Source organism: Scophthalmus maximus, chromosome 1, assembly GCF_022379125.1.
Source record: "Scophthalmus maximus strain ysfricsl-2021 chromosome 1, ASM2237912v1, whole genome shotgun sequence".
In the NCBI taxonomy this organism is placed as follows: Eukaryota; Metazoa; Chordata; class Actinopteri; order Pleuronectiformes; family Scophthalmidae; genus Scophthalmus; species Scophthalmus maximus.
In genome coordinates, this window is record NC_061515.1 from 3,087,414 (window position 1) to 3,101,711 (window position 14,298).

Here is a 14,298-nt window from a genome sequence, read left to right on the forward strand (position 1 = left end):
GGGGTGGGACCCCTCACTATCGTTGCCGTAGTTACTCGGGGACCCACTGGTGCACGGACAGCCTGTTTTTTTTTGTGCGCGCAGAATTGTTGAGCTTCTGATCCACATACATTTATCCGGCCGCGGCTGCGAGCATCTTTCTAGGAGAGGAGTCGAGGAATGGGCGCCGCCTTACGGAAACCTCAGGAAGTCGACTTCTCCTCGGTGCCACACACACACACACACACGCACACACACATACATACACGGGCCTGCTAAGAATGAGCAGCCTTGGAAGAGAGAGCGGCTAATTACATGCGAGTCAGCAGCGAAGGGGTTTCCATCCACGCTCTCTGTAGCACCTCTAGTGAGATGACAGCAAGTTGGCAAGCCCTGCAGCTGGAAGCTGCTCTCTCTCTCTCTCTCCCTCCTCCATCCCTCCATCCTCCAAGGATTCCCTCTGTTAGATTACAGACTTCCATGTTCAAAACCGCCACTTTCCCCAAACAGCCGCCCCAAAGCTGCTGCCGCCGCCGCCGCCGCCACCGGATCCAACCGTGACAACGCAGATCGCAGAGGATGGAAGGGGGTGGGATGTTTTGCCGTCGTGAGCTGTTTTTTTTTGCTCTCCCACATCTCCGCCGGAAACGCTTACGAAAACCATTCAGCGACGCGTTAATCCGCCGCGGCCGTACCTGCACCGGGGCGGACTGAATTAATTAACACTGCTTCGAGGATGTGTTGCGCTCGTGTGATTCATAGGTAAAGGAAGTGGGGATTTTACCGTCATGATGACTCATGATGAGTCAGCCTGTACATATAGACATAGGGCTTTCCAACCAAACGGATATGGTTTTTGCTTAATGAAAGAAAACTTTACCCAAAGAGCAAAAGAGAGTGGCAGCCAGCCCTCGGTGCTACTTCAACTCCACGTCTTCTGTCGGGTGTCGGGTTGTGGCCCCGCTGGTGAGATACACACCCCAGGGGACCCGGGTGTGGAGGAGACCACGAGGCAAGCGAGGACGCAAGCGTGCCACATAAAGGCCTCGCCGACCGGGCGAAGTCTCGTCTGCCTTCAGTTTGTGTGGCCTCCAATCAGAGTTACCTAACATTGTGGTGAGACAGTCAGTCAGCCATGTCCCTCACAGAGCCCGGCCTCCTCCCATGCTCGGCCATGACAAGGCTTTGACATCACCGCGAGACTGCGAGTGACTAAAACTGACAATCCCCCTTTTACCTCGGAGGAAAAGGGAAACAGGGAAAGGAAAATCAGTCAGCTATTGGGGATAAGGAGGAGAATGAGGAGGGGGGTGGTGCATTGAAAAAAGAGAGGAAAAGGCTGACGGAAAAAGGCCTGGGTGAATCACGCAGGACGCACGGCGGCGGGCCGAGGTAGCCGTGTCTCGGAGTACATGAGTCATGTTTATCATGCAGCAGCACTAGAAAGGGGGGATTGCACAACTCTCTCTCTCTCCCCATTAGGAATGCTGCTGCCTGAGTGCAAACATTTACCCCGGCGATGATGGAAAACAACCGCTTCTAAAGCCCCCCGGCGATTCGTGGCACACCTGAAGTCGGTGGCACGTGGCCTGGGAGGAGGCCGCAGCACCGGGGGAAGACCAGCCAGGGGTGCCCTCACTCGGCATCACTCATACAAATGTGGCCCGACGTTCATCCTACATCCAAATGTTTAAAAAAAAGAAAAAGAAGAAGAAAGGTCAGAATAGAAACAGGCCCTGAACACGTGGGTTGCAGTTGTAGAAAGCACAGGAAGGATGGAGGCAATTTGAGGCCACCGCTCCCCCTGAAGAAGGTCCAACCAGAATTCCTTCATTTATTAATTTCTTTTTCAAATTAATTAACAATACATCAACTGAGAGCGGAGGGAGTTGTTGTTTTTATAACCGGCTCGTGTCGACAGGGTGCAGTGTTCCACCATCGAGCAAGAGTTACGGCTCTCACACACACACACACACACACACACACACACAGAGTAGAAAGAAAAAAGAAAAAAAAAAAGGTTAAAGCGACGACGGCGGCGGGAACTCTCCGGTCCACCTTAAAAAAAGAGAGCAGGGAGAAGCCTTGTGTACAGTGGACAGCGCCGTGGTGCTGAAACGAGCTCCGAGCGACGTCTGTACACGGGGGGGGGGGGGGGGGGGGGGGGGGGGGGGGGGGGGCAGGATGATAAATCCACCGACACTTTAACAGTTAAAAATAAATAATAAATCCCACACATCCCGCGTGCGCCGTCGCCCCGCACCAAACTCCGGACCCCCTTAACACGATCCTTCCCCGCGTCATGTTGTGTAATCTCGGTGACGTGCGCGCGGAGGGGAAAGGTTAAGCAATTTGGCGTGCGTGTTTTTTTCTTCTTCTTCTTTCCTTTTTTTTAATTTTTTTTACTCCCTTTACGTGAAAATGGCGCCCGTTGCCGCTAAACCCAGCCCAGTACAGTACACACACACACACACAGACACACACAGACGCACACACACACACACACACACACACACAGACGCACACACACACACACAGCTGTGTGTGAGGCAAATACAACTGGAGTACTGGAGGGAAAGAAAGAGGCTGGAGATGCTGTTGCGCCGCATTACAAAAAAAAATAAAAAAAATGACACTCAGCCATTAATGTGTGGGGTTTCCTAAAGGTGGGGGGAGGAGAGGGATGGGGGGAGGAGAGTGGGGGTCAAGGGGACGATAACCAGGCGTCTCGCCTTGGTCGCCGACGGCTCGTGGTGGACTATTAAAGAGGCAACATGGCCCAACCAGTGTCACACACACACACACACACACACACACACACACACACACACACACACATCCATGCTGTGATAACAAACACCCCCAGAATCACTCGGGGGCAACTCGGCGATGCCAACACGCTCCCACCATCATCATCAGCGCCTGTTCTGCTCCTGCCTCTGTTCTTACTTCAACATGGACTGCTCCTTCGCCTCCTCCTTCTTCTGTCGGTCCATGACGCCGAGGATGATCTTCCTCTCGTCCTCGGTGAGGTGGCTGAGGTCCGGCAGCTCCGGCATGGCGCCGGCCGCTGAGGCAGCAGCGGGGCCGGGGCCGGGGCCGCCCCGGGGCCCGTGTGGAGCAGACATCTTTTACGCACGGTGGCTACAAGAAAAAATAGAAAATAATAATTAGAAAGAAGGAAAGAAAACAACACTTTCAACCAACAGCATTCTTTTTCTTTTCTCTTTTTGAAATTGGTGGCTCACACACGCCACTGACATCCTGCTCAGGAGTCACACCATGCACACATTACACAAAATAATTCATCCACATGTTTATCAAAGGCTCCTCATCATCATCATCATCGTGGTATATAGAGGGGGGGGGGGGGTTGTAACACGCTGCAGCTGACTGAGAGCTTTGCCTGCAAGCCGGGCAACACTCGAGCAGGCTGCAGGTTGAACCGCACAGATCCACACATGATGACATGTTGTGGGAATAAAAGAGGAAGAATAAGAAGAAAGTCGAGACCATGAGACAGTGTGTGAGCTACTCTACTGTAAATGCCCCCCCCCCTCAAAAAGCAGCGCGGGTGCGAAAGGCTGTGGGCTTACAACCTTCAGGTCCTATTCCAAAAACCACACGCCTCCATCCATCCATCCGTCCATCCATCCATCCAGGGAGGAGGAGCCAAACAGAGGCGATGTTTAAAAAATATATACACTTATACTCTTGCCTTTTATTTCGCAGTCATGTTAAATCCTGTCTAACCCATCGCTGCCATTCTTTAGAGAGGTTCCACTGGCATGTTGGAATAAAAGAAAGACGGTGCCCCCGGTCCCTCCGTCCGTCCGTCGGTCGGTCGGTGCGTCCGTGCGTCCGGAGCACCGTAAGACCCTTCCTCTTGCCGCTCGCTATCCTCCAGGGTCGGCGGTGTAAATTCTTGGAGATTTCTTAAATGCAAAGGGAAAAAAAATGGATGCAATGAGCGTGAGAGAGTGAGTGAGTGAGAGAGAGACGAGGGGCTGGAGGTGCTGGAGGGGAGAGATAGGAAGAAGAGGGCGGAGCGATGGAAACGCGTAGAGGAATAAAAAAAAAAGAGGAGAGGACGCGCTGGATGTTTCATTGACAGCAGGACAGGCAGCGGCCTGGAAAACCAGGAGTGGAGCAGGAGCTGTGAGCAGAGAGGTGGTGTGTGTGTGAGTGTGTGTGGAGGGAGAGTCATGCATATTTCATAACCAGATCATGAGCAACTTGTGAGAAGGGGGGGGGGGCAAATGTGAAGTGGGCAGCTAAATGCAGAATATGACTAGTGATAATGGCTCTGTATTTATACCTGCAGGTGCGGCTTGTGTGTGACTGTGACTGTGACTGTGACACACACACACACACACACACACACACACACACACACACACACACACACACACACACACACACACACACACACACACACACACACACACACACACACACACACACACACTTTGATAAGACATAATTCATAACGATGATCATTTAGTTGCAGCCCCACGTTTTAAAGATTTAAATGAAATTGGTCATCACACGTAACCTGGGCTCGTGGGGCTCCCTTGCCAGGGCCAGACGAGCTGCATTTAAAACTGCAGTAATCACATTTAGCTAGATAACACAAGGATTAGTAGAAAAATAAAAACTGACAGCAGCGCTACAAGTCCATCAGTCTCTCATTACGCCAAAGTTGCGAGGGTCAACGCTGCTGCAAACACTTTCCATAGCCACAAATAAGCTGACTTCACCCCCCTCCAATTCGTCCCCAACGTTTCCCCGCAGACCGCCTGCTCCCGTGTGTCTCAGGCTGCAGCGTTGATCGGATTTGAGGGACCACATTAAGAGGATAGAGCCTCTACCTGATTAAAGCTTGTGAGTAAATTAGCACCAGTGCACTGATCTGCTGCGCAGCAGTCAAACACCAATTATTAATTATGACTGACTGTGATTCGGAGCAGTATTCTTTCCAAATGACGTGTTTTCACAGTTTATCATAAATACAGTCCCATACGTACCATACGTACAGATTTTGCAGTAGAGTCGCATGTTCTCTAAAACGTTACCGTCCTATAGTCCACAGGGAATTGGGTTGTTCCAAAGCTGAAGGGAAACGTGCAAAAGTTTGAAAGCTGTTTGTGCGAGTAAACCAAAACATCTGCAGTTTTTCAGGATTTAATGTTTAGTACAATAAAAAAAGAATAATAATAAAAAAAAAAGAATTGTAGAAATCCACCGGTGCAGATATATACTGTGTATTTCCTTTAGGTTTCTCGAGGATTCAGGACGCTTTTATTAAAACTTGTGGGATGGTGCAAGATTGACAACTTTTGTAACTGGGTCTGTAGCAGAAATAAAAAAAAGGGAGGGTTTGAATCCCATTAGCCCGAGTCGTATGATTTATCACGTGTAAATTATGAAAGACTGGCAAAAAATAATTCACGAGATGTCCTGAAAGATTACCATGGATACAGCCAGGAGGAGGATATTACCAGCTTTACCTTTACACATCAAACGACCCGATTTATATGAAGTTGTACTTTTAATAATAACCTGTGGCACATATCTTGAACTTCATTCATGGGAGAATAATTAAATATATCTAATAAAACATTATTTTTTGCACGCATGATGTAAATAGGCACCAAGTCAAGGGACAATCAGTTGAATCTGTCTTGAACTTGCTAAATCGTTGTGGTGTTCTCGGCTCCTGTGATGGAAAATGCAAACTTGAAGTTAGACAAAAAAAACCCGACTTAAAAAAGAATCCCAAGAATGAAAAGCTGCTCTTTTCCTCAGTGGCCAAAGGTTAAAGCTTAACAAGAATTGTTTTCAGTGTGTGTCCTGATGCTTAGAATGATGGACCACTTCGACCTTCCCACAATCAACAAGCTGCAGTGTTTTTGTTTTGTAAAGAGTCAAGAGAGGTCAAAAAAAAAAAAGCCCCCACACGGGTGCCATCTCGGGCTCCACCCCATCATCTCCTGGGTTTGTTTATTTCACCACAGTGACGACGTGCTTCTCCTTCTCGGACACCACGGGAACAGCTCCTGGTCTGCTGTGCTTGCGGACGTTCCTCTCCCTGAAAAACAAAGAGGAGGAGCGATTAATGGAGAATATTCAGGAAAAGGAGGAGGGGGGAGTGGGCGGGAGATGGAATATGAGACTATTGACCTAACACCTACGTCAGCGACCGCACTAATGTGCCCTGAAAATAATGCATAACACATAGATAGTAAATCATTCACACGTCTGACATATCACCGTCCGGCAGGTGATTACAAAACCCGATCTGTGAATCACTGGACAAGGGGGGGGGGGGGGGGGGGGGGGGGGAACTGGGACAATCAATCCTACCAAACAAGCTATAAATGTGCATGATGTGAGGCCCATTGAGACAGTGTCATACTGGGACAGTCCCATCTGTGGGATTTTTCCATTAGTGCTGGTGTGACTGCATAGAGCAGACCGATCCTGGCAGCGGCCCAAGTCGCCCATCACCTCAGTACAGACGGAAGTGGGGAACTTCAGGCCGCTCCTGCAGCCGAATCACCAAATTCACCATAAGTGTTACGAGGGGAAACAGTGACGGAAACTTACTTCTTGCGGCGAGCTTCTTTCATAACCCGCAGCTCTTTGGTCTGGTGGAAGATGCTCTTGGGCAGATGTCGGTGGTGGGCGATGCGTCTGATCTGCGGGTGGTGCTGGAACTTCTCCTTCAACTTCTGACTGTAGTTAACGGCCACCTTCTCCCTGGGGGTCAGCTGAAATTACACCACAGAGGGAGACGGGACGACAGAGAGGGAAAATGGTAGAGCGGAATGAGAGGCGGGACGAGATACAAAGTGTGGAGGAGAAAGTGAAATGGGACGAGGAGCGGAGCATGATGGTGGAGGGATTCCCCCCAGTTTCCAATCTTTGTGCTAGGCTAACAAACTGTAGCTTCATGTTTTCCATTCAGATACGAGAGTGATATCAATCCCTTCATCTTACTCTGAACAAGAAACCAAACCATTTGTTTGGGTTTTTTTACATCATAAAAACGCTGGTCCGTACAGTAAGCATTAACTCCAGCTTGACAACGTCCACATTAAAATCTGAATCAATGTCTGTTAAAAAGTGAAGACACCAGCTAAACAAGGTCCCTCCCTCTCCATCTCTCATAAAAACCCACCAGATCGTCGGACCGGGCCTTGGCTCGGGGGGAGAACCCCTCCGTGGAGGCTTTTATTCTAATTAAAACCAATGATTTGTCTCTGATTCAATTTGTTGGAGAAGACCTGTTAGATGCTGATCCTGAACTAATTCCCCTCGGACGGACACGCGGTTGGTGTTTGTATAATCTCAAAAAGATGGATGTAAGCAGAGGATGATGCTTTGATTTGGTTTCGTTTGGCAATGGGTCACTTTATTCTTGTACTGTACGCAGCACAACCCACCATGGTGATGAATAAATAAACTGCTGCAACATATAGACTGGACAGGGAGACTAAAATTTGCAGGGATTTTTATTGCTGAAAGGGAACTCTATCATCTTTTCTACACAAAAGTTGACTGGGCATCAACAAGGTCCCAGTAGTCACTGGCATCCAACAGCATAAAGAAACATGTCCGATCTGTGGCCCAGGTCTGGGCAGGTAATTTCACTGCAGGTGAGGCAGACTTGAGGGACCACAAACATGGTGGCACGCCTCGAGCGACGGTATTTGAAACATATTTCAGACGCCTGCTCCGGTGATCGAAATTATGCTACGGATCTTCGCCCTTTGACCCTTTTGGCCAGGAATACTAACAAAACGCAAAAACTGCTCTCTTTAGATCACTTAAAGGGGCAGTGAGCAATTCTGGAGAAAGTTGTTCCTTCCCTTTCCTGTTCTCTTCTTCACAGGTTTGTGTAAAAGCTCCAGACTTGTACAAACTGTCCACAAAGGAAGAATCACACATCTTCTCCTATTTAAAACCTATATCGCTGTAAACACATGCTGCGTAACAGCTTCTGTTTTACTCTTCCCTTCCCTGACACGTGCAAGCACGATATTTAAGACGACTAAGTCGATTTTATTGGAAGTTTTCCACATGTAAAACTAGCACGTGGTCTCCAGGTGACCACGTAGTAACACTGTGGCTGAATGTATCCCATGTAGACACTGAAGGAGAACTGAAGTGTTTGTTTTCTATTAATTTATATCTATTTATTCTTAAAGTAATTGTTTGATTAATGGAGCAGATAGAAGTCAAACTTTGACAACACATCAATGTCAATCAAAAAAATTCACTTGGCTTCCCAACTTTGATGAGTCAATGTTTCCACAAACATTGACTCTCAGTGCCTGAGAAGAAATAGGAGCCGATTGATTGGACATATTTAGGTTTTAGCCTAAAATAAAAAGGATCTAATCTACACTTGGTTCAAATGCTGCTGCTTATAAGGTTTTGAGGGGGGAAAAAAATATGTGCAGCAGCTGATGGCGACGTCCCCATCAGTTCAGACACACACAAAAGCCTTGATTCAGCATTTCAGCATTTCTTGATAATTAAAGTACAACTTGATTGTTAATGCTTCATTATGGTCGGAGAAGCCCGCTTTAAGTGATTGGCCGATTTCAAACTGCTGATAGGAGCAGCCCTTGTCTGATCTCTTTAAGTGCAAAGCTTGCGAATAAATCTTCTCTCACACACTGACAGTAAAAACAAGTGCCAAAAGGCGGCCAATTTTCCACTCGGAGGCTGCATTAAGAGAATAAGGCAAGAGCGAATCCGATTAGGGTATGAAAGATGGCCACTGGGAGATGGCACGCGAGACGCCACAGGTCTTTATCACCGAGCCGTGACTCTCACTCGGGCCACTGACGCACTCCTACGGTGGCCCTGAGAGCTCACAGCATGGCAACTTGAGTAAACGCGCAAAGAGACAAAACACGAGCAAATTAAGAAAACATCTTCATCAATTTCACAACACATGCGCAGCATTTAGAAAAAGTGCTGCAAATAGACCTGCAACGAAACGGATGTGTTTCCAGAGGACACTTAAAAGTGATGCAGACGCCTGAATCATGCGATCACAATGTTAAAATTACTCAAAAACACTTTACTTTTATCTCATTTTCCAACACCACTGACGGAAAGATAATCTTAATACTGCTGTGACTCAAAAAACAACAAGTGTGTCCGGACGTGTGCATCACTTTTAAGTGTCCTCTGGAAACACTTCCGTTTCGTTGCAAGGTCTATTTACGGCGCTTTTTCTTAATGTGTTGTGTTGTGATGTTTGCAGCGTGTTTTTCTAAATGCTACGCACATGCTGTCAAATTGAAGATGTTTTTCTTAATTTGCTTGTGTTTTGTCTATTTGCATGTGTTTTTCTTAAGTTGCAGTGCTGTGAGCTCTCAGGGGCACCATACACCCACCTGCTAGTTGAGAATAACATAACATTAATGCTATTGGTTCTGCTAAAACAATTTAGTTATAGTCACTAACAAATACATTAAAAGTCAGTGGAGAGGGTGAAAAGGGATGAATCTTTCGTTTGTGGTTTGTCAAACAACTGCACGAGCTTTTGAGGGTTTTCTTTCTGGGACTTCCACCTGCCACAGGAGCTGCTGTGCCAATTGGTACATTGTACTTATTGAGAGTGATTCTACCCCTAAGTCAGCATCCATCAGGGCATTTGGCAACAGTAGTGCCGTAAGCTCCTGGCATTGTCACCCACTCCAACCCTGCTGAGATGGGCACCGGGCCACGACTGAGTCGAAAGGAGAAAAAAAAATGCAGCTAACTCATAAAACACCATTGGGTAAATACACTGGGAGGAGATACAGTTTACAGTGCGTCTGGCAAAAGAGTGAAATACAGCTATCGATTGACATTGTGATGAAGAATTATCAGGAAGCAGCCAATAAGAAACAAGTCACCTTTAGTATGAAATTGTAAATGTAGGAATGTGATACAGGGAAGACGAGGCACTGACTCACCACTCCTAGTTTCTCAGCTGCGTTGGCTTTCCACAGGCGGATGTTCATTTCGTCAGACCCGCTCATGATGAACTTGTTGTCCGCCGACCACTTGACGCAGATGACGTGCTGCATGCGTTTGGTGTGGTAGACTTCCCTGAATTACCAGAAAAGAAAAAACAAGGCGGTACAACGTCTTGGTTAGCTGTTAGGAACTAATCATGCACTCATCATGAAGTTAGAATTGATGTGTTTGATTGTGTGACTGTCTTTCTGTGCTCAACACCAACAAATCCTTTGGAATAAATGATAAGACAACTTGTTTTTTTCATGCCTTCTAGAAGGACACACAGATGTTTCCTGATCTGGCGCCCCAGTCGTCAGGACAACACTGTTGTTCTTTGCTTTCCAAATTAGTTATGAATCTGTTACAGAAAATGTGAGCGTTCTCTATGGTACAGGTTTGGTTAGGTCAAAATGACTGCTGTGAAAAATGTAATTAGACCCTATTAGCTAAAAAATACCATTTTACTTCTTACAGTCAAGTTGCAAATTATTCCAACTGTTCCTGAAACACTTATATAATTTATCTGCTGTTGCCTGTCCTGACCTACCCCCTCTGTAATTCTGTCTGGCAACATGCCACAGCTACAGTAACACAACTGTGCATGAGCCTTTTTGTTCTGGAGCTTGACAAGTGAAACAAACAAAGACTGCATGTACCATTTGGCACATAGCAACCAGACAATGGCAAAAGGTGTTTTGGGCCGTGGTGGTCAGTCAAAACAAAACACCCACACGCGACCAGCGTTTGGCAACAAGTGACTGTTATCAGCAATGACAAGAGCAGATATTTAGAGGAGTCATAATCAGGGAAGGGCAGGTGTTATCATTAACATTAATAAAGGCTCTGGACTATTCAAGGCCCACGATGTTGGGACAATGAGCCAAAAAAATGGCATTCAAACATCATTAATTTAAAATCTCGGCACGTACTGATGACGAATGTCATGACTACTGACCAGTTACTATGTCACAGTAAGACTTTTCGTTTCCGCCTGCGGTAACTGACCTGCTGCGACCACCGTCCTTGGGGAAGATGCGGATTGTCTTGTCGAAACTGGCAGAAACAAACTCTTTGCCAGTGGGAGAATAGTCGACGTCCAGCACTGCCGAGACGTGGTCCATGTGCACTGTGATCGGCCGGTCCAGGAACCGCATGTCGTATGTGTAGAGGCTGGTGAGACACAGAAAGATTAAACCTTTCGGTTAGGGATGCACCAAAATGGAAATTGTTGTCCGTAACCGAAAATAATGAAACACTTGGCCAAAGGCCGAATACCCAAACTTTTTTTATAGAGTTTATTTTCCAAATTTCCCTCTATTGAATAAATAAATAGCCTAAATATGCTTCTTACTTGTTTGTCTAGATTTTGAAGGAAAAAAATAAATTGCAATAGTACAACTTGTAAATATTTATATAACTGAATTAAATTAAATACTTTCATTTGCGTCATTAAAAACATTGTTCGGTAAAAATGATTCGCTATTTTTTGTACTATTTTCGGTGGCCGAACATTGAGTGCATCCCTACATTTTGTGACACTATTCATAATAACCACTCGATGTGTTTATATGTAGTCCAATTATGTCTAAATATAAACACCCAATGAAACCAATTTGAACAGAATTACTGGAGCTGAAAGTCTACTCACTGCTAGAGTAATGAAAGAGAAGATTGTCCCAATAAAAACACTACAATGGGAACAGCTAAGATTGACTTTATTCATAAACTCACTTGTAGTCTTCATTTGAGCAAGTGAAGTAATACGCTTCCATAGGGTTCCAGCAAACGGTGTTGCTCCTCATTGTCATGATAACCTGAAAAACAAAAAATGTAATATTCAGTAGCTGTATGTAATTTCATAACCTGGTGAAGAAAATCGGAGAGAGCACATTCCTGAGTCCAACTGATGACGGAGCCCTACCTTTTTGAGAGGTGCAGATTCTCTCATATCATACAGCACTATACTTCTGTCAGAGGCACAGCTTGCGAGAAGCTCTGTCTGTGGAGAGACACAATCCGTTTTAAAAGCATCTGGCAGGCTAACAATAAACACTTTATATGCAAGTGTGAACATGGAGAAACTGTAAAGTGTGTGTGTGTGTGTGTGTGTGTGTGTGTGTGTGTGTGTGTGTGTGTGTGTGTCTGAGTGTGGTGGAAACGTGGTGTCTCACCTCCACCGGGTTGAAGCGGACAGCGCTGAAACTGTCTACGCCCCAGGTGAACGAACGGATCGGGCTACTTCTCTGCTCATCCCAGATGTCCACCTGCTGGCCACACGTCGCAAACACACCATCCTTCTGGTGATGGTCCAGTCCTGTGAACACAGTCTACAAGAGACAAGCATATCATAAATCCTAATTTGAACTGTCATTGTTGTATTTTTCTGTAACTACCACTGACCCTGATGCATATATAATAACTTTATTTATACAGCACTGTTCAAAACACAGTTACAAAGTACGTCACTATACAAATCAGAACACATTAAAAGCCATTTTTGATATTTATTTCAGATGCCCACTGATCGTACCTTTCCCAGAATAGTGTTGAGTGGCTCTTCTTCCTCTCCGTAACCCGGCGACTCCATTTTCCACTGCTTGATTGTTTTGTCATCACCAGCCTGTTTTTAAAAAAAACAAAAAACAAGACAATGTGTCAAACATAAAAAAAAAAAGTTTAACTCTGAATATATTTTTCTTCTTGTGTTGTGAAGGGCGGTAGTCACCGTGAAGAAGGACGTTCCACAAAAGCGGACGACGATTCCCCGAACGAACCCTTCGTGTGCTTGGAGTGTGCGGACACACTCGTGTTTGGTCAGATCCCACACTTTCAGCTGAAGAGGATCAAATCAAACATCCCGTCAGTGTTGCGTGAACAATGTCACACTTCAAATCACACTACACACTACAAATGTAAAGGTTTCTGGTGGAACTTGTGGTTAGATGGTTACCTCCCCGTCACAGGAACCAGACAGCAGCTTGGAGAGGCTCTTTGCATGCTTGGCCATGCAGTTCACACCGTCCTTGTGTCCGTCCAGAGACGCCAGGAACGGCTTGGCAAACACCCGCTCCAGCTTCGTGGCATTCAGAGCCCGCGTGTACTCTCTGTTCACCTCGAACGGATGCAGTGTTGGGTCATAGTTTCTAGGGACTAAAGACAAGAGTTAATGAGCTTAAGGAACATTTCAGTCACATGAATAGGAATGAAAATCTGTATTAAAAAGTAAACATAATTATGTTGAATGTGGGGATATATCTTTATAGCAATGCATACATGTGAATTTATTGTTTACTAGTTTTCACTCCATATAAATATAGTTTTCATGCAGTGAACAGTAATATCATACATGTACTAGACTTACAGTTTACTTTTTTTCACTCCATATGAATATAGTTTTCATGCAGTGAACAGTAATATCATACATGGACTGGATTTACTGTTTACCGGTTTTAATACCCTATAAATATAGTTTTCATGCAGTGAACAGTAATATCATACATGTACTAAACTTAGTGTTTACTAGTTTTCACTCCATATAATATAGTTTTCATGCAGTGAACAGTCTATCTTACATGTACTAAACTTAGTGTTTATTAGTTTTCACTCCATATAAATATAGTTTTCATGCAGTGAACAGTAATATCATACATGAACTGAATTTACTGTTTACCAGTTTTAATACCCTATAAATATAGTTTGCATGCAGTGAACAGTAAATTGACACATGTATTAAATTAAATGTTTACTAGTTTTAATGCCCTGTAAATATAGTTTGCATGCAGCAACATTTCATGGGTGCTAACATTGTAGCTGTTTGTTACGTGAATAGCGATAATCCTATTAATATAAAAAATTACAATAAACGACCATATTTCCGACAGTGATAATAATAATATCATCGTACATTTGATTTGCCTCTAGTGACATTATCTATAAGACTCAGTGAGTGTGGAATCTGCTGTTTGATAAGCGGAGGGTAGTTAGCATTAAGCTAGCAAACAGTTTCTCACTTACCACGTTGTATGTCCAGTTTTGTCTCCCGGACATAGTCGTCCGGGTTCCTCGAGAGGACTTTGACTTTCATTTGGCAGCAGAGTGAAAGTGGAAACACGCTTTACAACAACAAAAAAAGCAGTTGTCTTATTTTAAGCAACAAAAATATTAGCGAGGGTCGATGTGCACGGCCATGTGTGGACTGAATAAGAGGGACGCGTTCGCACCGCGTTGCATTGTGGGATACCCAGTCCCCCCGATTGCGTCACTGAAATGTCAAATTTTTCACACGAGGACTAT

At 45.4% G+C, this 14,298-nt stretch overlaps 2 protein-coding genes across 30 annotated transcripts in view; both read right to left on the bottom strand.

Annotated features, from left to right (window-relative positions):
- rims2a (regulating synaptic membrane exocytosis 2a) overlaps positions 1-3,107 on the bottom strand; it is a 118,355-nt gene extending 115,248 nt beyond the window's left edge. For all 29 annotated transcript variants that reach the window (XM_047335473.1, XM_047335392.1, XM_047335531.1 and 26 more), the window contains exon 1: positions 2,929-3,107. In XM_047335473.1, coding sequence (XP_047191429.1) covers positions 2,929-3,107 — 179 coding nt within the window. The remainder of the gene's footprint in view (positions 1-2,928) is intronic.
- Positions 3,108-5,147: 2,040 nt separating this feature from the next.
- On the bottom strand, positions 5,148-14,229 carry dcaf13 (ddb1 and cul4 associated factor 13). The gene is made up of 11 exons (XM_035637658.2): positions 14,020-14,229; positions 12,956-13,155; positions 12,731-12,838; positions 12,536-12,625; positions 12,177-12,332; positions 11,927-12,004; positions 11,737-11,819; positions 11,011-11,175; positions 9,960-10,095; positions 6,589-6,752; positions 5,148-6,070 (listed from the first exon to the last, which is right to left on the bottom strand). Exons 1-11 carry the CDS (start codon positions 14,087-14,089, stop codon positions 5,983-5,985), a joined length of 1,338 nt encoding a protein of 445 aa, XP_035493551.2. The 5' UTR covers positions 14,090-14,229; the 3' UTR covers positions 5,148-5,982.
- Positions 14,230-14,298: the final 69 nt, after the last annotated feature.